Source organism: Scardinius erythrophthalmus (genome assembly GCF_964197995.2).
Source record: "Scardinius erythrophthalmus genome assembly, chromosome: 6".
Classification (NCBI taxonomy): domain Eukaryota; kingdom Metazoa; phylum Chordata; class Actinopteri; order Cypriniformes; family Leuciscidae; genus Scardinius; species Scardinius erythrophthalmus.
This window is the reverse complement of record NC_138226.1, coordinates 5,428,463-5,453,563: the sequence shown is the minus strand read 5'-3', so window position 1 is coordinate 5,453,563 and position 25,101 is coordinate 5,428,463. Positions and strand designations below refer to the sequence as shown.

The 25,101-nt window shown below is 35.4% G+C and overlaps 2 protein-coding genes across 2 annotated transcripts; one reads left to right on the top strand and one right to left on the bottom strand.

Moving 5' to 3' along the window:
- Positions 1–267: 267 nt before the first annotated feature.
- Positions 268–11,451, bottom strand: phgdh (phosphoglycerate dehydrogenase). Its single transcript, XM_081367708.1, has 12 exons — positions 11,204–11,451; positions 10,298–10,449; positions 9,904–9,969; positions 9,554–9,608; positions 7,480–7,578; positions 5,679–5,811; positions 4,935–5,083; positions 4,651–4,803; positions 3,410–3,548; positions 2,133–2,260; positions 1,822–2,038; positions 268–1,067 (listed from the first exon to the last, which is right to left on the bottom strand). Exons 1-12 carry the CDS (start codon positions 11,435–11,437, stop codon positions 913–915), a joined length of 1,680 nt encoding a protein of 559 aa, XP_081223834.1. The 5' UTR covers positions 11,438–11,451; the 3' UTR covers positions 268–912.
- Positions 11,452–17,382: 5,931 nt separating this feature from the next.
- cfap210 (cilia and flagella associated protein 210) lies at positions 17,383–25,090 on the top strand (the record flags this gene model as incomplete). The annotated part of the gene is made up of 9 exons (XM_081368698.1): positions 17,383–17,449; positions 17,549–17,748; positions 18,961–19,134; positions 19,214–19,419; positions 20,502–20,658; positions 20,746–20,885; positions 22,439–22,631; positions 22,886–23,050; positions 23,130–25,090. 9 exons carry the CDS (start codon positions 17,383–17,385, stop codon positions 23,481–23,483), a joined length of 1,656 nt encoding a protein of 551 aa, XP_081224824.1. The 3' UTR covers positions 23,484–25,090.
- Between the last annotated feature and the right edge of the window lie 11 nt (positions 25,091–25,101).

The following is a 25,101-nucleotide window of genomic DNA, read 5'->3' as shown; positions in this document are numbered from 1 at the left end:
GTGAGTAAATGACAATATTTGGTTCCTGAAACGTTCTTTGAACATTAGTTTATGTTATTATTAGTTTATGTTTAGGTCGTACAATAATAAATCCCTGTTTAATAATGCCCTGTTTAAATTACTATCAGTGTAAAACCTCTCAGCAACATTCTGGGAACATTAGCTATAAAAATGAGGACCGTATTATAATGTTAGGGGACATTGAGTTTGACATTGCAACCCTAGTGGTCAAGGTGGTGAAACTAAAAAGTGTTCGAAAGTGGATTTAATGAAGACTCAGGCACATATTTTTGTCAAGTGATTGATTATATTAGCAATAAGTATACATCATCTATATCTTCCTGTAAAGAGAAGCACACCGAAAAAGGGCTGTGTGATTTTACTCAAAAAGTAATTTGGGAATGAAAAGGAGCTAAAGTAATTTATTACAAATTGATCCCAACTTGAGACCAATTTGTTTTTATGTTCATCCCCTGATTACCAAAATAAAACATGTGATCAATATATTAAAAAAGACTTTCTGATAATACATTATAGTTATATACAGAAAAAAAAAGGGAAAAATAAGTGCAGTGTTTAGTAAATATCTATTTTAGTAGTACAAACTGGCGTCAGTTATTTAACTTAATTTTTACACTTAGAGACAAAAATGGCAACCCTTTAGTATGAAAAGAGACACAATCCACTGCAAAGCACTGATGGTTATTGTTTTAATCGAACATTCACATATCTGCAATAGAAATAAGGTTTAGTGAACTAATAACAACAACAAAAGTAAAAATCTGACTTTTTCCCCACACTGTTGCTTTAGGAAATGTAATGTAGTGATCAATGTGAGTAACAGCAAGTAATGAAACTCAGTCAGGCTAGAGCTTTAGACGCTGGAATGTTAAGTGTTTCAGTGAGAGATATTTAAACAGTGAGCTGTGCAGCCTCTTTCACTAAGGACTTCAAGGCACCAATGTCCCCCAGCAGTGAAGAAATCCCCATGCAGAACCACTGGTCTCCACTGCTGGCAGTAGAGGCACTGAAGGACTCCAGCTCCACACCTGCAGCAGCCAAAACCCCTGAGGAAGATAGGAAAGCATCAATAAACTGAAGGTCCCGATACACTCACGGCGAAGTTATCTTACGGGTAAAAAGAAGTCATAAATACATAAGCAGCTATATACTGTTAGCGAACATTCAACACCCACACTGCTGAGAGCGATGGTTAGATGAATATGTAAATATTCAATAAATGATGAATACGCTTTCCTCTCAGTAAAAAAAAAAAACTTATTTATTATAAATGTATATATGAAGAGTTCAGATGCAAAAGCCTCTAAGTGCCATCTGAAATTTTCTTCTAGAATGATAATTTTTATCAAGCTTGTATATTTAAGTTCAGTAATTTCACTTAAATGACAATTAATAGGTAATTTTCATTGCCATTCAAGTGAAATTTCTGAACTTAAATATACGAGCTTGATAAAAATGATCATTCTAGAAGAAAATTTCAGATGGCACTTAGAGGCTTTTGCATCTGAACTCTCATATATAAATAAACATAATATGTATTTATTCCAGGATGTTGTAAGTTGAAAAAAAAAAACATGCCTTTTGACCAATACATTTTCAAGACTTTCAGTCGTTCGTGATTACTTTAGGATTTTTAAACATTTTCTATAAATTACATGCAAAGAGCGATTTCTGGTCAATATTTTAGAGCTGAACAGGAAATCATCATTTTAAAATTCCTAATATTGCTAGTATTTCATCTCAGTTATTCTTCCCATTAAAAGCTACACTGTCTGTGCAGAACTGTGAATCAGCCTTTACCGGTTATGGAGAGCAGGAGCTCAGTGGAGGAGGCGGCCTTGAAGAACAGCAAGTGTCCGCTGAGGGGAACAGGATGTCGAAACACACTTCCATTCAGCTCCACCAGCACAGGAACCCCAGCCTGCACCGAGCCAACCGCCTTACAGCTACTGCCGTTCACAGAGACCTCCACAACACACGCCTCGCGGTCACTCGAGTCGCTATGATCCGTCTTCATCTGGGGGTTTGTGACACAGGGACAGATTTAACGTAACGTGTGCTTTGACCTAAAATACATGGTTCAAAACCAAGGTTTTGTAAAGTTGTCTTACGGTAATCCCCGTCTCTGCAGCAAGAGGCAGTGCATTCACCAAGTTGGGGCCTTTCTGAGGACCTTCAGTGAGCAAACCAACTACAGCTGCTGAGCTCAAAAACCCAGTGGACTTCTTCAAGGACTCCCCTGAACAGCAAAAAAACAAACAAACAAACAAATATTTTGTATATTTTTACATTTTATATGTATATACTGTATGTAAAATGGATACAAATGTATGATATTGCCACAAGATGGCATCCTTGCACTGTTGATGATAAAAATTTAATGCCAATAGATACAAATTTAAATTATATTTATTTAATTGTAATACAGCAGAAAGGTAATCATTATAAAATGCAAAAAAACTTTGTTTCATCAAGACAATGTTATCATGTTAGTTTTTTTTTTAAAAGCGAACGCCAGATTCTTTGGTTATTTTCATGGCGAAAACCATACATTATTGAAATTTAACCCTGTTATGCATGACTTTTTACATCACGAATGAATATATCTAAAAATTCAAACATTGATATTTTAGTACTATTTATATACTTTTATTGTTTTATTATTATATTTTATTATTATAGTTATTTTGTTTTGTGTTAACTTATTTTCATTAGTTTTTGTTTAAGAAATATTTCTACTAAGATTTCAGATTAAGCTTATTCTATTTCTTGGTTTATTAGGCAACATTTCTAAATTAAATTTTAATGTATCTAATATTTATATTTTATGTAATGTCATCTTTGATTTAATTAACAACAACTATTTTCAATGGCTTTTATTTTAGTTAAAAATAACAACACTGATCTTCATGTGGGGGGGGGGGGGTAACTTCAAAGCAAGAACATGATTTTGTATCTAATAATATGGAATTAATAATTCCAAATTATTAATCCAGAGAGAGAGTTACACATCTCTAGTGGTCACACAGGGTTAAGATGTTAAGACCTTATAAACTACTGTAAATGTGGATTAATTTGATTAAAAAAATAAAAAAATAAAAACACTGAATTAAACATTTTTCTCAGAAGAGTAGAAATATCTACTCAAAGTCCATAAAATATATCTGACGGACAGCAAACTCTCACATGTATATATGGGAGGGTTTTCTCCTGACAGTAAATATGTGTGTGTAAATCCAATCCCGCATCATGTGTAAATGAAAAAATGGTTATTAAAATAATTTAACAGTATTGCTTGCCATTTTTTTAAGAACTTATTCAGTTAGTGAGTTAATAACAAAAGTTGACAACGTATTTGGCAGAATTATTCCGTTAATAATTGACCTACCAAGTGACGTGACATGAACCTGACTGTAGGGTTTCTTAGAAGTGCTGCAGGCCTTCAACACTCGGCCCATGGACTCTCCCAGCCGAATCCACTGATGAGAGTCAGGAGAGAAACTACTGACCAACACCTGAGCATTGACCTGAGGAGAATAAAACAAGAGATTAAGGTCTAGATGTAACAGACGTAGTGCAGATCTGTTCTACTGTATTATGATAAACTTCCAAGTGAAATAAATGATCGAAACACAAAAGAATGAAGGGCGGGGACTATTTCTGTCCGTCGGATGTTGATTGGATGGAGGCAGATCTGAATGCGAGGAAAGGGGCGGGGTTTAAGCAGACTAAATGATTGGAGAATTCCGGCACACGTCACCAAAGAGAAATCTACTATTTTTACTGGAAGATTTTGTTATGTCAAGTTATGAAATTGATTAAAAATTACAAGCTTAATAAAAAATAAAATAATAAAATAAAGCATATGCATGGATGAATTGTTTACAATGAGATCAATAACATGCATTTACAAAATAACCTATATCAATTTTCATTTCATGCTGGCTTTAAACAAATTAATCAAATAATATGCAAATATCCTAAAGAGTTGAGGTTATGTGTGTAATTTCTTATATGTTAAAGATACTTTCTCATTCGCCAATTTATAACATCAATTTCTTAATTGGACAAGGGTTTTTAAAACTCATTCATTAAGAAGAATATACTAATGAATCTTTCAGTTCATTTTGCGCATCGGTTTCACTAAAAATAACAATTCACACACAAACTGAACATCACTTTTGTCCTGCAAGCAAGTTTTACAATACACAAGAGTGTTATCATTTGAAAGTAAGAATTGAATAAATTGAATGTATTTTCAGAGCTGTTGTGTACCAACTTTTTCCTTTCAATATCTAGCAAGGATTTCATTTTCAAAATTCCTGATATTTCCAGGTTTTCTATGGTGGAATTTGGTGAGCATTACTTGTTTTGTCCTACAAAATAAATTACTTGGTTGCATTATTTACAGCAACTTTTTCATTCATAATTGTTCAGATTGAAGATTTTTATTTTAACTTAACTATTTGACATAAAAGGACAATTTGCTACGATTTTATATGGTTAGAAAAATATAAAAGCCCTCATAAATATACAAAATGTCCCTGAAAAATCAGAGGGGAAAAGAATCAGTCCCAGTTCCTTAATCCATCATTAATTTCTGACACTGGTAAACTGAGCGTAACTCACAGCTCCCACTAATGCTTTGCCAGTAACCATGTCCACAATCTGCAGGGCGATATCCTTCCCACACCGAGCCTGTGCTTCTTTAGTGCTGGCTCCCAGATGAGGACAGCTGATTACACTGGGGTGGTTCACCAGCGCCCGGTTCTTTGGAGGCTCCTGAACCCCCAAAAATAACAGCAACATTATTAGTAATATTTAAAATGTTTTTGAAAGTAATGTTATTTATTTATATTCATGCAGCTAAAAGCTAAAACAGTTCTCAGTCTGGGTGATAGACAAGCTCTGACCTCCACAAACACATCCAGTCCCGCTCCTCCACACTGCCCCGACTCCACAGCCCGGAGGAGGGCGGCTTCATCGATGATGCCACCACGCGCACAGTTCACCACCTTCACACCCTTCTTACACTTGGCAAATGAGGCGTCATTGAGGAGACCTGTGTAGGACATCAGAGGTTTGATTTTACACTGGGGCAACTCTGGATGTGATCGATTGGTGGGATGGATGGATGGATGGATGGATGTGATTGGATGGCTGTGATTGATTGGATGGATGGATGGATGGATGTGATTGATTAGATGGATGGATGGATGGATGTGATTGATTGGATGGATGGATGTGATTGATTAGATGAATGGATGGATGTGATTGGGTGGATGGATGGATGTGATTGATTAGATGGATGGATGGATGGATGGATGGATGTGATTGATTGGATGGATGGATGGATAAATCGACAGATGAAAGTTTTTTATTGAACTTAGGATTTTATCTATATAGCTATAGAACATAATTTCAAATATTCAACAATAAAATTTGATTAGATTAGATTAGATTAGATGCAGGTTTTATATTATATTATATTAGACGCAGGTATCTCAGGACTTTAGTCTTGTCATCCAAGCAACGGCAATATGAGATGAGATGTATTGAAATATTTCCCAGACTAAATCACAATTTTATTTTTTAACCAAATTGTGCAGCCTGAGCAAACTGGGAAAGACGACATGTCCTGTTTTGGTTGTGTGTACCTGTAGTGGAGGGCATGAGTGGAGTGTGGACAGTGATATAATCACACTGTGGCCACAGTTGCTCCAGAGACATCTGCTCCACACCCCAGCCCGCAGAAACCTCCGGAGGCGTGATGGGGTCATACCCAATGGTCTATTAGGGATACAAAAAGTTCAATCTTTGTAAAACAATCAAATTATTTGATAGAAATCACTATCATGCCCAGAGCCGGTTCTAGACATTAGGAGGCCCTAGGCAAAATTCATGTTGGAGGCCCCCCACCCCCAATAAAAAAAACACTTGAAACAAATATGATTCCTAACCTTTTTATTTATACAACATTTAATTTTAAAAGCAGTATATTTTTACTTACACAGTACATAAGTTTGGACACATTACTATTTTTAATGTTTTTGAAAGAAGTCTCTTATGCTCATCAAGCCTGGATTTATTTGATCAAAAATACAGAAAAATAATATAGTGAAATATTATTAAAATTTTAAATAATGGTTTTCTATTTTACTATACTTTATATTTCTGTGATGCAAAGCTGAATTTAGTGTCAAGTGATCATTCTGATTTATTATCAAATGTTAGAAAGGGTGCTTAATATTTATTTTATAATCTGTGATACTTTTTTTCAGGATTTTTGATTATTAAAAAGTTGTTTTAAAAAAGTCTTCACTATCATTTTTTATATATTTAACACATCCTTGCTGAATATTCCTGTTTTTTTCTGTATTTTTGATCAAATAAATGCAGGCTTGTAGAGCATTATAATAAACTTCTTTCAAAAAACATTAAAAATAGTAATGGGTCCAGACTTTTACCGGTAGCCTACTGTATGTACATATTAATCAAACTTTATCTAAGGTAATCTCTTTTTTGTTTAATGAAGATGTTATTGTTGTTGTTGTTATTTTGCTGTTTTATTCAATTTATTCACAGTTCCAGAATCCCACTTCAGTAAATGAGCATAAGTGCTTTTATATCGCATTGCTACTTTAAATATGCTATACACAAATCAAGTGGAAGAGAAAGACACGATCGCTACTGAGCAGAAGAAAATGTATAAACTGATATTATTGGCGTAATGTCAGGGTATAATCTAATCATCAGCAGAATTTAGAAGATAGACCCATGAGATCCTTTATTTGAAACATTTAAAAATGTTGTAGTGTGTTGGCTTTTTAACTTAGAATACAGACGCCTTGTCTTTTAATTTTGTAGCTTTTTTACTAGTCAGCTCCCGACGCGATGTTATTCATTCATTGTACGCGCAAATTCAAAGCGTCGCGTCTGGGCACGTTAATGACGCTCGCGCTCTTTTAAACTCGTAATAAAGCGGTGAATGATTTTTACAGAAATGACGCTGATCTACAGGACAAGTTTATATTTAGAATACATTGCAATCACTCCAAAATAGATGACGACAACTCACACACCTGCATTTTGAGCTGTGCTTCTTTGTGTGCTTAGGCTTTTGCCTCGCAGCACCTGATGGATGCGTTCGTTACACATACTTTCAGAAGCCGGCACCCGCTTTGTAACGGACACATTAATTGGTTTAACTGCAGTAATGTAACAGTCTATGGTGAAGATAAACATCGTCACTATTTTTAGTTAATTAATAAATATTGAAATAAATTGTAGATAGGATATTTTTACATTATATTATTATTATTTTTTTTTTGTCCCTCTGTCTGGGCCCCATCCCGCCAATCGGGCCCTAGGCACGTGCCTAGTTTGCCTTTGCGTTAATCCGGCTCTGATCATGCCTGCATTTAAGTCAAGTCCATTTTTAGGTCACAAAGATCTTACCTTCATACCAAAGGACTGCATTCTCGCCGCCACCTCTTTGCCGATTCTTCCAAGCCCTACAATTCCAAGAACTTTTCCATACAGCTCTGCACCCATGAACTGCAAAATCATTAGCAAAACTCTCAGCCATTCGACCAAAACAATGTGAAGCAACACATTCAGGGATCACATTTGATTAGTGATGACTGAGTTGACACAGACAGGAAAGCATGGCTATGGAACGGCATACTGGCATACTATTTCTGCAGGATGTGCTTTGTACACTGATGAGCTAAAACAGTATGACCAGTCACAGGTTAAGCGAATATCGTTGATTATCTTCCGAACAAGGACACATAGGGTAGATTAGATGGTAAACAATCAGTTCTCGTAATCAATGTGTTGGAGAAATGGGCAGGAATAAAGATCTGAGTGACTTTGACAAGGGCCAAACTGTTATGGCAAGGCGACTGGGTTGCTCTCGATCAGCAGTGGTGAGAATTAACTAACAGTAAATCTGTTTCCATTACAGATTTGCACAAAACTTTTGTGATTTTTTCTAAATGTCGACAAAAAGCTATTGCGAAATGACAGCGTTTCCATTAACTGATGTTATGCGACTAAAACGTCATTTTTTCCTCTCGCGATAAGTCCTTCCAAAAATCATGGTGACGGATGTTGGTAGGTTGACATATATCCCAGCCTCCGCATTATTATTAATCGTAAAGTATGTGTGTTATCCAAGCATTAATGGCAAGGAAAGACCCTTATACTTGAGAGCGGCACATATGAGGTGTTTCTGGGTGTTTCTCACTCATTTCTGCTTCGAGGTCTTGATTGTGGCATTTCTTTGAGGTTTAGAATCCATTATTCCTGTAATTCTGTTGTCTTTTATGAATTTAATAAAGAACTCTGTCTTGTATTCTGTCCAAACAAACCGCGTCATCTTCGTCAGGTGACTGTAAATGCGCAAAAACTGTTTCCATTGCAGTTTTGCGAAATATTTCTTTTTCGAATTGCCTGAAAAACCACCTCATGCGAGCGTAAAAACTTTTTTGCAATAAATGGGAGTTTTTGCGAAATTTATGTGTTTCCATTGGGCGTATTTTCAATTCGCAATTTCAATTTGCGAAATTTGAAGGCTAATGGAAACGCGGCTACTGACATTGAGGAGAGACAATCCGGCGACAGGGTGTTGGGCGCCCAAAGCTTATGGATGCATGAAGGCTATCTCATCTGGTCCAAGCCAACAGAAGGCCTACTGTGGCACAAGACATACAATTTTAAATGATGTTTATAGGAGGAATGTGTCACAACACACAGGCTAAGTGGCCACAGACCAATCAGAGAGCCTATCATGACCCTTGTCCACTGCCGAAAGCGTGTCAGAACTGGACCTTGGAGCAGTGGAAGAAGGTCGCCTGGTGTGATGGGTCCCGTTTTCTTTTACATCACCTGGACGGCCATGTGCATGTGTGCTGTTCACCTGGGGAAGTGATGGCACCAGGATGCACTGTGGGATGAATACAAGCCGGTGGAGGGAGTGTGATGCTCTGGGCAATGTTCTGCTGGGAAACCCTGGCTCCAGCCATTCAATTGGATGCAATTTGAAACCGACCTAAACATTGTTGCAGACCATGTCCACCCTTTCATGACCATGGTGTTCCCTGGTGGACGTGGTCTCTTTCAGCAGGGTAATGCATCCTGCCACACTCCACATTTCGTTCAAGAATGGTTTGAGGAACATGATGAAGATTTCAAGGTGTTGCCCTGGTCTCCAAATTCTCCAGATCTCAATCCAACTGAGCATATGTGGGAATGGGATGTGATGGAACAACAAAGTTCGATCCACGGCGGCTCCACTTCACAATCTACAGGACTTGAAGGATCTGCTGCTAATGTCTTGGTGCCAGACACCACAGGACACCTTCGGGGGTCTCATAGTGTTTTGGCTCATCAGTGTATACATTGAACAGTTTTTGTAAACTTTCAGTATGCACAGAATACATTGATGATTTACCAAAATATTTGTTGCATGCAATAATAATCCCATAATGCAATGCCTTGTGCAACAGAGGACAAAAAGTGTGCATACCTTTTTACGATCCCATTTTCCATCCTTCATTGACATGACAGCCTGGGGAATATGTCTAAGAAATGCATAAAATAATAATAAATATATTATTGGAAATGTTTTATTTAATAGGAACAGAACATAACTTAAATAATGATTCTGAAAGCTTAAAGGGATATCATGTTTTTAAAAAATATATATCTCTAAGGTCCACTTGTTATTCTACAGTCCAAAGCAGCCAAAATTTAGTTTAGAAATTTGAGTTCTGAATGTTACAATAATTTCTTACACAATTAATCTCAAAACATGATATGAACCCTTTAAAAATATGAACAGAAGTTCTTTATTAAAGAATAATTTTTCAAGTTTACCTTGACAAGCTCATCAAAAGAGCACAGGTGAGCTCAGCAGCACTGATTGTGTTTCCACTCGGAGTGCTAAAGATATACAAAGAAAAAAAGACATGTTTCTGTAATCACCTTCTTCACTAATAAAATAAATAAATTAAAAAACAGCATTAAAAAAAAAACTTTAGGAAAGGAATTCTTAGCCATTCGTTTTAGCACCTCCTAACTGGACGAAAAAAATAATATATTATACAGAGTTAAAATAACACGGGAGTCAATAAATGATGATGATTTTATTTATGGTGCAAACTATTCCTTTAACAACAGAATAAAGAAAAGTGCGCAACTAGAGCAACCTGCTTTAGCACTGAGAACACAGAGAATAGAGGTCAGAGCAAGACTCAACATGCTTCATTACTTCATGACAATGATTCCTCTCTTGGTCGCTGCATCCACATCCACGTTGTCAACTCCTGTTCCGGCCCGGCCAATGATCTTCAAGTTACTGCCAGCATTGATGACATCAGCGGTAACTTTGGTTGCTGATCGGACAACCAAACCATCATAATTCTTGGGGGAAAAGATTATAAGACATGTAAACAAAATTGGCATGTAAACAAGGTATTATTAAGTTTATCCCAAACCTTTATAAGAACGACATGCAAGTCAACATGCAATGTATTACTGACAATAAATAAATGTTATTGCTTATTTATGTTGTAAAATGTTGTTTATTATTTATCCTGAAAATACATTATATATGTATATATATATTATAAAATACATTATAAATGTATGTATATATATATATATATATATATATATATATATATATACATATTATAAAATACATTATATATGTATATAAATACATTATATATGTATTATATTTTATAATCTGTAAAATACCTGGTGTGCTGCAATGACAGAATCAATGGTGATATAATGAAAATGATAAACTGCGAATGCTAATACCTTATAAATAAAAACACAATAAAACAATAAAATAAAACACATGCAAAGAGCAAAACACACTTTCATTAAGCACACTGCACTGGGAAATGATCAAGATTGACTGTTTATCATTAGTTGTGAATCTAATGTGTAATGGTGCAGAGACAGGCTGCTGTTGCATCAGACTCTTGTAGAGGAGGAGGAGGGGTGACAGTCACACACAAACTTCAGCACATCCAACAGCCACGCTTATATTTGACATCACATTTGTACTGTTGCTGCATTGGAAGACGCCATTAGCTTGGCGGCGATTCAAATCAAGCCACTTGATATTCCGGTGAAGTTGCTGCACAACTTCAGAATCACTTACCTGAATCTCTGCAATCAACTCTTCTTTAGTCATCTGTTGCTTCTCCGTCACTTCGATGCCATTCTCTTGCAGAATAGTTTTGCAGCATGGATCAACACTTTCACTGATTAAAACGCGTTTGACTAATACCGGAGCCATTGCTGTTGATTCACTGACTCGACTCGACTCAAATGACTGATCGCGTGCGAACTGCGAACTGATGTTCTGAATAAGAACAGAAGATCTCCTCCTCATATAAACTCCGCCCTTCACGCGCCTCGCTGCATGGGCAACAGAAGCACCACACATTTCGCAATAGTTTTATTTATCGACATTTAATGGCAACGCAGATATTATTGACCCACAAATCTGCAGAAATTAACAATAAGTAAAAAAAAAAATTTAAAACAAGTGATAAAATTCAACATGATAAAACAAGTATTGAACAATTAATTTTTGTATTACTATTTCCTTTTATTTATTATTTTCTGTATTTATTTTTACTGTTTTTTCATGTATTTATTTCCTTATTAATCTATACATTGATTTATTTTTCCCACATATATTTATTATATCAATTTATGTATTTATTTATTTATACATTTATTTATTTTCCCACATGTACTTATAATTTTTTTTTCCAATTTTATGTATTTCATTATGTTTTTCCTATTAATTATTTATTCTCACATACATTAATTTATTTGTTTATTCATTAATTTATATATTTATTTTCCCCACATGTATTTATTTCTACTTTTATATATTTCTTTACATATTTTTATTACATTTATTTATTTATTTATTTTCACATCAATTTATTTATTTGTTTATTCATTTTTCCCACACATGTATTTATTTATTTCCACGTTTATATATTTCTATTATTACAATGATTTATTCTCACATATATTTATTTATTTATCTATTGTTCAAACATGTATTTATTTATATACGTCACATTTTAGATATGTCTTGAAGTATTTTCCTATTATTAAATTTATTCTCACAAAAAAATTATAATTTTTTTCCCCACATTTCTTTCTTTATTTATTTATGTCCACTTTTATTTATTTATTTCCTAATATACATTTATTTATTTATTCTTAATTTCTGCAGTTTTGGATCTCCATAATGGGTGTTTCAATGATCAGTATGTTTCAATATATGGATAGGATACATAGGATGAAAAGAAGGCTATTACAGGTCAGGTCAGTTGGACTAATTCTTCACACAAGCTCCATCATCTGACTAATTAGGTGACCACATGACAGACATTTATTCTGCTGCCATTTTCTCTTGTCTTGACTTATCTGTTAGTAACAATCTAGTAAAGTTAGTAAAATCATAATAAAGTTTATGCAGTTTTTTTGTTTTATTGAGATGTCATTAAAATGTGAAATGTGTTAAAAGGAAAAGTTTTTTTAAAACACTGGATGACAGTAATGTGTTTCAGAATTGTTTCACTGTTCTCACTGTTCACAAAGTTTCAGTTGTGACAACTTACCCCATATAGTGTGACAACATGGTACATATGTTCAGTAACAATAATCAACACTAATTTGAAAGAAAAAAAGGCAGTTAAAAATAATATAACTATGTTATTTACTGGAATAAAATGTGTGAAAACTAGCCCCTGGTCTAGCCTACTTTAGAAGTCAATATCACTGAAGTAAAATCATGTAGGAGAATTGAATATAGAAGGCTATTTTGCCATTTTGTCTTAACATGTACCAGACCAAAAAGAAAGGCTTCTGAGAGTATCTGTATTATTAAAAGTTCTATACTAAGGATTTAAAGTAAATATAATTTCATTTCATTCCATAATGTTAAGAATTTCTAAGGCAAATGAACCAAATTGGCTAAATCAGTTTGTTTTTCTGGCTCTTTAAGGATTCGCATGATGTCACCGACTTCACAGGCAGGATTATGGAGTTAATATTGTGCCATAATTAAACAAACAAATCCAGCTCGATCTGCTTTGCAAAGGAAAACTCGACTCGCAAACAAACAGAAAGCAATGTCCAAGTACAAATGTCAATTTGAGTGAAAATGCAGTGGAGTAACACATATGCATTGTGTTTTGCAAATAGAAGTAAATGAGCCTAGAACATATTTCACAAATAAATACAAACCATCCTACAAATTGCATGTAACCTTTGAAAAAATACCAAATCTAGTGCATACAAATGCATATCTGTCTGTTATGATTGTGAGACATTCGGCTTTTGACTTGATTTTTTCACAATTGTGTCCAGGGCCGGGTTTCCCGATAACGATGTATCTTAGCTCTTAAGAGCGCTTTCTACGTGCAAGGTTACGAAAGCTCGCAGCAATTCCACGAGCGTTTCCCAAAAATGCACTTAACATGAACGCGCGAGAACGCGCTCTACGTGCTCTACGTGCTCTACGTGCTACTTAAAGGGGTCATATAATGCCATTTTTGTACAAGCTAATATGATTCTTTAGGGTCTAAATTAAACGTTTGTAATATACTTTAATTAAAAATTCTCATTAGTATTATAAGAAAACACTCATTTTACCTGGTCAAAAACAGCTCTGTTTTCAGCACGCCGTTTCAGTGCATGTGTCTTTAAATGATAATGAGCTTTGCTCATCCCGCCCCTCTGTTCTGTGGGTACACCGTATATTAGACATTCTCTGACCGCATCTAACACAATGACCACGTGTTATTCGTTATAAACGTGGGATTATGAATTATATTGAGAACGTCGTACACAGAAAACATGCCGTAATGTACCCTGAGTGTAAACCTTAGACGCAATCATCGTGAAGCCTGCAGCAAGGTTTGCAAATTTCGCAAAGATTAATATAAATACTAATATAAAGGTTAATAAAACATTACACTCACATCTTCTGGAGGTTCAGCAGGAACACGTTGGTACCGATCCGTTTTTTCTCGTTTGTGAAGCTGTCTGGTGTGAAATGATTCGCGCAAACATGAAAGCACAGATGATCGTGGGGAATCCCCGTGAGGGAATCCCCGCGTCAATCCTTTGGGCATATCCCTTCAAAAACAAAACTCAGCCACTGCTTCTTCAACGGCTCGGATTTAGGAACATCCAAATGATTGCTGTGTTTGTTCCTTATTACATCTAAGAACAGAACACCACAATCGCTTAGACGCCATTCTACTCCAGCATATCAACAATGGCGGACTACAGACGACAGCTGTCACAGCTCGCTCAGGGCGGGTCTTGTGTTGAAACACGGCTGTCAATCACAATAGCGGGAGGGGCGTACGATCTTATGACGTCACAATATCGAACGGCTTGATTTCAGAGATGGTCAAACATATAAGGAGATTAAAACAAAACCACTGGATGGATTTTTATCATGATAGGATGGTTGTGTACAGGCACTGCCAACAGACATTTCAGTGCAATCAACTTGTAAAAGTGCATGTACCATTATATGACCCCTTTAAGAGTCGCTGTCCATTCGTGAAGTTCTGAAATATAACCTTATATGGAATCGTATTCTGAACGTTTAACCTAATAATTGTCATTTGTTGTGGATTAGCAATCAAGACAAGTCTATATAAAGCACCTACAGGCGGAGGCACTGACAAAATTGCTGAAAAAAAAAAAAAAAAAAAGAATACCTTTCAAAAAGATGAAATTAATGTCCTTTTAGAGGAGATAGAGCGAAACAAAGATTTGGACTAACACCCTCCGGCAGGCGTTATAGGGTCCCAGACTGCAGAAAGAACAAATATAAACACTCATTTGTTCCTCTGTCCATATCTCTGCTTAATAAATACGGGAGAGTAAAGAAGTGTTAATTCCTACCCACTTTTATTTATATTTTTATGGATATTGAAGACCACTCTTGCAGGGCAGATGGGGCAGGGCCCACCATCATATTAACTATTTATTTATGTTGTTACTGATGCTTATATGTTATTAGTTTGTTTTTGTAGGTTGTTGCATTGTAATTGTTGGAGCTTGTATTGCAAGACAAATTTCCGTGTACACGGACAATAAAGTGCTATCAATCAATCAATCAAAGATGTAATTTTTAACAGATTTAAAGAATTTCTTTTATTTATTTTTTGTTCATTTGTATTAGATTAAATTATTTATATTTTTTTGTTTTGTTTTCTGGCCTTTTTAATTATTTAACTTATACATTAATTTAACCAACAACAAAAAAAAAGAGTAATAAAGTGTACAATAAAGTACAATCAAACCCTTATATTATAATCACATTGCATTTGAATAAAGTTAAAGGTGTAATCTGACGGTTGTCCTGCAGGTGTCCTCATAAATCTGTCTTCTTACGATGCACTTGGGGATGTACGATTACTCCAGAGCACTCGTAGTTCTACGAAGATTTTTAAGTGCTACTTAAGCTATACGATGCTTTTGGGAAACAGACCGTGATATTAAGTTCAGTCGTACGATCGTTTTTACGATCAACTTAAGCTTACGATGCTTTTGGGAAACGCAGCCCAGATTTTCTCACGAATGCAGTTGAGCAACTTCCTCTTCCAAAACAGTAGATGGCGCTAAAATAGAGGATTAATTTAGTGCTAGTCTCCCGGGAGAAGCACTGATTTGATCCCCCCCTTAAAGGGTTACTTCAGGATTTAGCATTAAGCTTTGTATTAGTAGAAAACCTGTAGTATTTTCGAATTACCATGCTTTCCCCCCTCATATCCCCCTGAGAGGAGAGATTTATGTATTTTTTGTCTGGAAAAAATCCTCCGATGACGCAAAAATCGTCATTTTGCGTCATCGGAGGATTTTCTGTCCAGAGGCTAAAGACTACAGCCAGTAGATGGCGTTGTTCCGCATGTTTTCAACCCGCCCATAGAGGGTGGGATCTCACTCACAGAATGTACACAGTATCAGCCGTCTTTCTTTGGAAGCTAAGCTAGCATGCTCTTGTTCTGTGGAGAAAGCTGAATAATAGGAGAAAGCTGAGTAAGTAGGGGTTACCATCTTTTTCCCGGACTTGTCCGGCGGGCGAGATCGTTAAAAATGTCCGGGATTCGGCTTTTGCGTTCTGCGGTCGCCATTCAATGTTTACATGCACACCTCTCGTTTCAATCTAGCTGAATTAATTCCGATCGGTGAATCTGACTGTAGTGTTTACATGAACGCTAAACAAGGTTAGGATAGGTTGATGTGCGTTTTAACATTGCTAAGAAAATTCCCGCTCCTCCGTGAGAGATGCGAGACCCGGCGCGTCTCAGTAATGAAGCCACCGGCCTCGCGCCGTTCTCCCGCGGCCGTCAGCCTCGTCCTGCTCGCCACAGTAAACATGATGAATGGCGACTGTAGAACGCAAAAGCCGAATCCCGGACATTTTGGGTCTCTAAATCCCTGGCAAACTCATCACTTACTTAGGCTAGCCTTGTTGTTTTCAACTGTGCTCTCTAACCGGTAGGCGTGGCCTCCTAAGGCAGCGAAGCAAGTGCATTCTGGGAGTTGTTGTCTTTCATCCACATAAGCCAAAAATACATTTTCTGGCTTTTCTCAGTCTAGAAAGCTCCAAATTCAAAAATTTCTCCACATTTCTTCTACTTAAATGACCTATTTTAAATACACATTCATCTTCCCAGAGGTGAAGTATCCCTTTAATGAATACCCTATTTTAGCGCCATCTACTGTTTTAGAAGAGGAAGTTGCTCAACTCTATTTGTGAGAAAATCTGCCTGGACACATTTGTGAGAAAATGGAGCGGAGATCTCTAAAAAAGCCAAGTGTCTCACAATCATAACAGACAGATATGCATTTGTTTGCACTAGATTTGTTATTTGTTCAAAGGTTACATGCAATTTGTAGAATGGGTTGTATTTATTTGTAAAATATTATCTAGGCTCATTTATTTATATTTGTAAAACACAATACATATTTGTAACTCCACTGCATTTTTCGCTCAAATTTACCTTTGTACTTGCACATTGCTTTCTGTTTGTTTGCGAGTCGAGTTATCCTTTGCAAAGCAGATCGAGTTTGTTTGCAAAATGCTGGATTTGTTTGTTTAATTATGGCACAATATTAACTCCATACTGGGTTGCTGGGTAACGGTGTAACAAAAGCGGTTGCCAAGCAATACAGTGTAGAGTCCGAGCATGTTACCAACGTTAGCCAAGTTCGTCGACGTGTGAAGGAATAAAAAAATAAAAGCATCTCAATATACATCTAGATCAACGAATGTGAGGAGTTAAAATGTCAACAGCCTTGGTAAGAACAGGTGCCGTCCAGTACGGTCGGAGGAAAGGCTCGAGTAAACAAGGTGAGAATTAAAAATACTGCGCAACAAAATATCTGAAAATAACGTTTAATAATTAGAGTTTTTATGATAACTTGGAAATGTGTTGTCGACTGCATACAGTTGTGACTTCGAAGATGGAGAAAACCGAAGCAGACCTTCGTCAAGTGGTAGTTTTGTCCAAATCTGAATGGCAGCGCGTGCAGGACAGTGTGAACGGTGTGAATCATCACGAGAGAAGTGTCATAGCAGCAGCTGAACAGCGGGAGGCGCTGCACATGCGCTCTAAAGAGCTCGTCAAACACTGGTCCAACACCATAGCTGTGAGCAATGAGCACACAAATTTTTTTTTTCTTGCATTACACTACTGTGCAATACTTGCTTGAAAAACAAAACAAATTTACCCTAAAACTAAATATGCGTAAACATCATACTTTTTATTGACCTAAACACTTTTAAGGAGGAAAATAGGCCTTTTTTATTTATTAAGTCTTATTTTACTTTATTAACTCTTCTATTTTTATTCATATAAGTCTTTATTAAGAAATACGAATAAAAAGCTTTTATTTGGTTGGATTTTTTAGCTCGTATGTACAATGTATTATAATATTTTGTTTGTACTCCTGTTTATTTTGTATGCCGTTTGTGTTTAGAATGTTTTCAGGTTACACTTTACAATATTAGTTAATGCATTAAGTAAAACTAATTTGAAATTAATTTGTTACAGTATATCTTAAATCCTTGTTAATGTTAATTATTAAAATACAGCTGTTTATTGTTAGTTCATGTTAGCTCAGGTCTATTAATATTAACAGACTGACAACTTTTGATTTAAAAAAAATATAATAAAAGATCAATAAATGTTTTAGAATTATTTTTCATTGTTTGTTCCTGTTAACCTTTGAACTTAACTAATGGTGAACTTAATATACAGTGGACACATGTAGTACCACCACACGCACAAGTCAGAGATAAACAAAGAGTACTTTAATCACCAATGGGAACATGCAGGAGAAACAGAATAACCATTACACTTAATACAAACAATACTGGACAGGGAACTAACTCGATCTGAGGGGTTAAATACACAGAGCACACAAAAGAGCTAATTAATTGTACAACAAGTGAAAGGAATGATTAATCAAACACACTGCGAAACTAAGTCAAATGACAAGGCAGACAGGAAAACGGGAACAAAACTAAAACACAAACTAAACCCAAAAAGAACATACACAACACAAACATTTTTTTACCGTTATTTATTCTTTTGAACATGTGCAGATACTTTTATTTTTTTATATAGCCTTATTTATACTTCTCTCTGTCTAATTTTCTTTTTGTGTTTGTGCCCCTATTATAATATTAAGTTTGCTACAATTTGGTATAATGTTCAATTGTAATTTGAATGTCATCTTGATGTGATACTTTAGTTTTTCTTCATTAAAAAAAAAAAAAAAACCTGGGTCTCTGAGGGTCAATATGAGACTTGATGTATACAGTAACAAAGTACAACAAATCTGATTTTGTCCTTACAGGGACAACGACAAAAAAAGCTAGAGGCGAAAAAAATCCGAGAGGCGATCGAAGAAGAGGAAAAGAAACTACATGACATAGAAGAAGCGAAATACCAGGCCCAGACACGAAAGGAGGCCATTGAGAAAGCAAAAACCCAGCAGTACTACCAGAACGACAGAGTGAAAGGCTTCCATGTTTGTGTCTTACGTTATTAGATCACAGATCTTTTTCTGTGGTAAAATGTTGGCAGAAACTATCCTCTTGTTTTTATAGAGCGCTCTGATGCTGGCGGAGGTTCTGAAGGAAAGGGAGGCTCAGATAGAGCTAAAACGCATGAAGCAGAATGCCAGCAAAGACGCTGACAGAGATATCTTGGCCAAAATGGCTTGCAGAGAAGAACGGGCTGTCCAGCAGGAGCAGCAGAAAGCACTGCAGAGGAAACAAGACCAACTGGCCATTTCTGAGAGCTTGAAACTACAGTAAGGAGAAAATAAAGTGCATTCATGCTTCAATGGCAAAAACACAGCTAACAAAAATATGCTCAATAAACTAAAAAATGTACTACTTGTATTAAAATAGTAAACTACTACAGTAGTATACTTATAAGTTCACTTGTAGTACAGATGCATTACAAATGAGAAACCTAGTTGTGTACTTAAAGTTTATAGTACACTTAAACGTATACTTTTATATACTAAAAGTGGGCCAATTTAGTCCCAAGCAGTATTGAAATAGTAGTTTACTACAATTACACATTGATATTAGTATACTTACTACATAAAATATACTTAAAAATATACTTGAACATTACTTAAGTATACTTCATAAAATGAACTTGAAGTATACTTCTTTTTCGTAAGGGTATTTCAGCAATAAAAAAGGAAACACAAATGTGTTGTTCATCTAAAGTCATTTTTGATTATTAGTAATTGGAACATCAAAGGTCAACAGCAAATGCATTGCTTAATAAAGTGAGATTAAATGCATAAAGTATTTGTATATTTGACATATTGCCATATTCTTAGTTTTTACTGTTTTTATTTATTTTGAGGAATGCTGAATATGTTTTTGTGCAAGTGAGATGCAATAACCATCATATTTACACACAAACGCCTCTGCACTTACTCCCGATTTCTCTCAACATGGGGACAGGAGAGCTGTCAGTCCATAAATGGGAAAACGTGTGTTACTTATTTGAAAGATTAACTGTAAATTTAAAAGTAATGTATATGTAAAGTAACTCGTTACTTGAAAAAAGTAATCTTAAGTAATGCAATACCCCGAACACTGCTTTTGAATGTTCTCTGAATGTGCTGAAATAATTAGTAACTTACATTAAAAAAAAGTTTGACGATTGTCCAACTAAAACATTTCATAAAGAAAAAAACACTCCACGAATGTAAATAATATTTTTGTGTTAATGTTTTGAGAACATGATTAAAGACCAGATAACTTTGAACGAACGTAACTTTGAGAGAACCTTATAAAGTTCTGAGATCATTCCCTGTTAGCTGGGAATTACCTTAAAGGACAAAGTATCTGATGTTTCCTGCTTTATTAGGTTTAAGGATCATGAAATGAAGAAAGAGCAGGAGAGGCAGGAGATCAAACGGGAGGCTGAAGAAATCGAGCGACTCAGAGATCTTCATCTGTGGGAACAGTCCATGAAAGAGCGCAAGAATCAGGAAGAGAAGAGAAGCACAATGAAGGCTTTTCGTGTAAGGCGGTTGTTGGACAGCATTCACACTGTAAAAGCAGATTTAATCACATGCTGTTTTGAAATCCCTTCTTCTGTCTTCCATCAGGACCAACTGACCAACAGAGAGCGGATGAAAGCAGCAGAGGCTCGGAGGGAGGAGGAAGAGGAGGAGAAAAGAAGGCAGCTTGCCAGCCATAAAGAAAAAGTGACGAGAATGAGGAAAGAAAAGCAGGAGGAAATATTTAGGTATTGTACATAATCAATGGAAATGCGTCCTGTGGTGGATATTAATGACAGGATTCTCATTAGTGTCAGAAATTAACTTCTTCATTTTGCTCCCTGCAATTGATTTTCAGGAGCATTTTTTTACATTTATGAGGGCTAACACGTATAAAACACACAGCATGCTGATTATTTATGTTAAACACTTCCAACCCTTACTAAATTTGATATATTAAATGCTAGATAACAGATAAAATAACTTTTGCCGCATTTTTGTTGCTTTAAAATTGTGAATTTCTAGAGATCATGGGCTTTCAGTGTTATTTTAGTATTATTTATAGTATATAGTATTTAGTAATGTTTTGAATTACTTTTTATTTTTTGTGGTACGTGCTTTTGTCATTTTTTATTGTTTTTTTTTTATATATTTCTTTTGAGCTTTATTTTATATTTATTTCAGTTTTAGTAATTTTAGTACTTCAACTTACAAATTGAAATGTTATTTCAGTTAGTTGCCAAGACAACATTTCTAAGTTTAAGTTTCTCATCTAATGTCTCATCTAATATTAATTATTATAATTTTTTTTTTTTTTAACCCTAACACTCAAAATAATGAATGTTTTTTGAGTTGGGCCAACTCAAATTATACAAATTAGTTCCATCAAATTAACTTAAGATACTTCAAATTAAACTTTTAAAACTAAGTATCACAAAACTGACACATTTTAAGTAAGCTGAATTGTTTCATTGTTTTGAGTTCTATGAACTTGTTTCTTTTAATTTAGACAAACTTAAATTTAACTGAAACTGGGCTGGGATGTCTATTTCCCAGCAAGCTTTGCCATGACACTCAACAGGGAGAGTAATGCTAAAATCAAATGTCATATAATGTTATGACATAATGCCAGATTAATGTTAGAAGAGTTTCTGTTGTTGGGTTTTTTTGGGGGTTACCATCATGGCTGGTGACGAGTAGAGCATGAGCATGGTTTGAGAACAGTGTATGTTATATGTTTCAAGTTGCTGTACTCATTCAGCAAGTGCTATGATATGCTGACGCTAACAAAGCATTGTGTCACCAATTAGCAAGGTAGCACTTATTGAATTAGCTGGTTAAAGCTAGCCAAGTTTCCACTACTAAAAAAAATGAAGTTGAGATTACATGATAATTTTAAGTTGTGTATGAATTAGCTTACTCAAATATTTCAAGTTAAGAGCAATTAAAATGTATGATTACAAAACAAAAATCTGCTCTTTCTGAGTGTTTGTTTCAAATTCAAACTTGCTTGCAAACCAGATCCAATCTTTAATTTGTCTGTGAAAGGTCTTTTGGGAACATTTACACAAATGTAAATAAATTACATCAAATCAAAAGATTGTTACCTGACATACCATTTGACATCCACATTCTTTCAACTTACTCATTCATCAATCACATCTAACTGGGAAGGTTATGGAAATCATGGAAATTCAGTGTGTGGGTGAAGTGTGGGAAGCCTGGAGAGAAAGTATAATTCTTTCCACTGCTTGCTTTTGTCTCAGAACTGGGCTTGTATTTGTCTTTCTTTTTGCTTTAGAGAGCTTCAAAGACACAGAGAGACTATTATACAGAAGTTAGCCGTGCAGAAGCAGGAAGAAATCAGCAATGAGGAAGAGATCATCGCAAAAGCGGTCGCTGAACGCGAGGCCAGACAGGCCCGAGTGCAGCGTGAGAAAGAAGAAAAACATGCAGCCGTGTTGAAATCTATCACTGCACACAGAGAATCCATGGTAAATGACCTATTCCTCATGTTTTTATACATGTAAATAAAATTAAATGTATGATTTCAATTTTATGCTTTGTCTATTAATGGATACATGATTATTTAATTTTTTATAAACTAAAAGCAAGTATAGCCACAAGAGGCCATGTATTACAGTGATATTTTACCACAGTGATGCTGGGATTATGAGCATCACACTGTTTATATATATAATTTGAAATGCATTTATTGAAATAACCATTTTTCTCAACTCTATATCAGAGGCAAGAGCTGGAACGAAAAGCAGAGGAAGAAAAACAGAAAGCTCTGGAGATGCTGAATGCAAAGAAGGAAGCAGATAAAATCTTCATGGAAAAGCAAGAACGTCAAGCTCGAAAAGCTAAAGAAGAAGGAAAAGCACTCCAAGACATCTACATACAAGAAATGGTGGGTATAGCTCTTAATATGTCTTATTTTATGCATTGCACTCATAATTTCTCTCTAATGCAATATTGGTTTTGTAAAGGCTGAAAAACGTGCAAAGCATCACCGTACGAAGAAAGAACAGAAGGACTTTGTGGCGAAGAACACCGCTCTCATTGTTGAGGAGGAAAACCAGTTCCAGAAATACGCCAAACAAGTCGTCGAAACAGCCGAGAAGGCTGGGAGAAACATCTACCCGCTCCTGAAGGCTGGCAGAGAGGGCATCGGAGGGGGCCTGGGGCCCATGTTCGGTGGAATTAGACCAAGCTATCTAGTCCACGATGAGTCGGGTGTTCAGATGCCCACTTATGTGAGCGGCACAACTCAAAACATAAAAGAGCTGAATGAGACCGATGACATTCAGAAGTCCAAGAAAAGACTAGGATTTACCTGGTAATCTAGTTGTTATAATGACTCTGTCTGGCTATTGCAACAATTAAGATTTTATGCAAAAGAAATTCTTATTGCTGCAATTTTATTACAATATCAAACTGGATGTTTTATAAGTATGTTTCGAAATATTCTGATGTGTGGATTCCTCAAAGAAAAACTGCTTGTTTATGACCAAGTAAGTTGTAATATTATAAATAAGTCCTGAAAGTAGTATTCAGAGAAACTTGAGGAATATTTTAAAACAAACTAAACTGAAAGCAGTCAAATTAAAGTACGAGAGAATGTTTTATAATAAATATCTTTTTTTCTTTTTCTTTATTCTTTTTTTTTCTTTCTCATTATACAAGAAGAACACATGCAATAACTAAGATAGGTGTTATATCCATAATATATAATAAACAAGTTATAATGTCAATCTGAACAAAAAACAAAACAAAAACCATGGTTTCTGGATAAAATCCAATATCACAATGAATTTAAGGGATTTTAAGGAATAAACAAATCCCCTTTTAAATCCGATATGGGATTAAATTTTAGTATGGTTTTTCGTTTGTCTGCGTTGCAAGGTATCAGGTTTAATGATAAACGGCAACGCATGGGCGACTGGATTTTACAAGTGTTGTTATGGAAATGGCAGGTATGGGAAAGTTATAAAGCTGACCAAATGCGGACGTCATCATCGGAACGTCATAAAGCGGACCAAAATTTGCGGACGTCATCGGAACGTCCGCCCGGGAACGTCACAAAGTGGACCTAATGGGGACCCTATAATGAGGGACCCTATAATGAGGGACCCCATAGGTTAATAATGAGAAAATTTCTCGCAATTATGACTTAGCATCTTGTGATAATACGAAAATTTCTAGTAGCCAATGAGAAACTTTACCGTAATAATGACTTACCTACAAACAGGGGATCTCCTGGACGTTTTTTAACGTCCCCGGTTTGTTGGGAAGTCATTATTACGAGACAGTTTCTCATTATTACTAGCCTAGATGTTAAGATGTTAAGGGGTTTTTTCGTAATAATGAGAAACCTTCTCCTAACGACTTAGTAACATAGGCTACTCATAGGCTCATGTCATAGGCTACTAATGTGAAACTTTCTCGTAATTATGACATAACCTCTCGTAATGAGTAACTAAGTTTCTCAGTATTACGAGAAAGTTTCTCATTATTATACATAATTCATTGTTATGAGAAACTTTCTCATTATTATTACTTACAGAATTATACTTTTTACTCAACTGTGGCGGAAACGAGCTTCCATATACAATGGGGTCCATCAACTTTTTGGTTACTGACATTCTTCAAAATATCTTCCTTTGTGTTCAGTAGAAGAAAGAAATTTATACAGGTTTGAAACAACTTGAGGATGAGTAAATTTGAAACCACTTGAGGATGAGTAAATGATGACAGAATTTTTGTGAACTATTGCTTTAAATATTAGGATATCAGGAGAATTATTTGTGTAATGACAATGATTTACTTGTGTAATTATACATTTATAAATTTTTCTTCTTTTCATAATATTTTAATTCATGATACATGTGTATATCCCACCTCCAAGTTCATTATGGTCTCACTCTTGTCCAATAAAGATACTTTTTCTATCGCATGGTG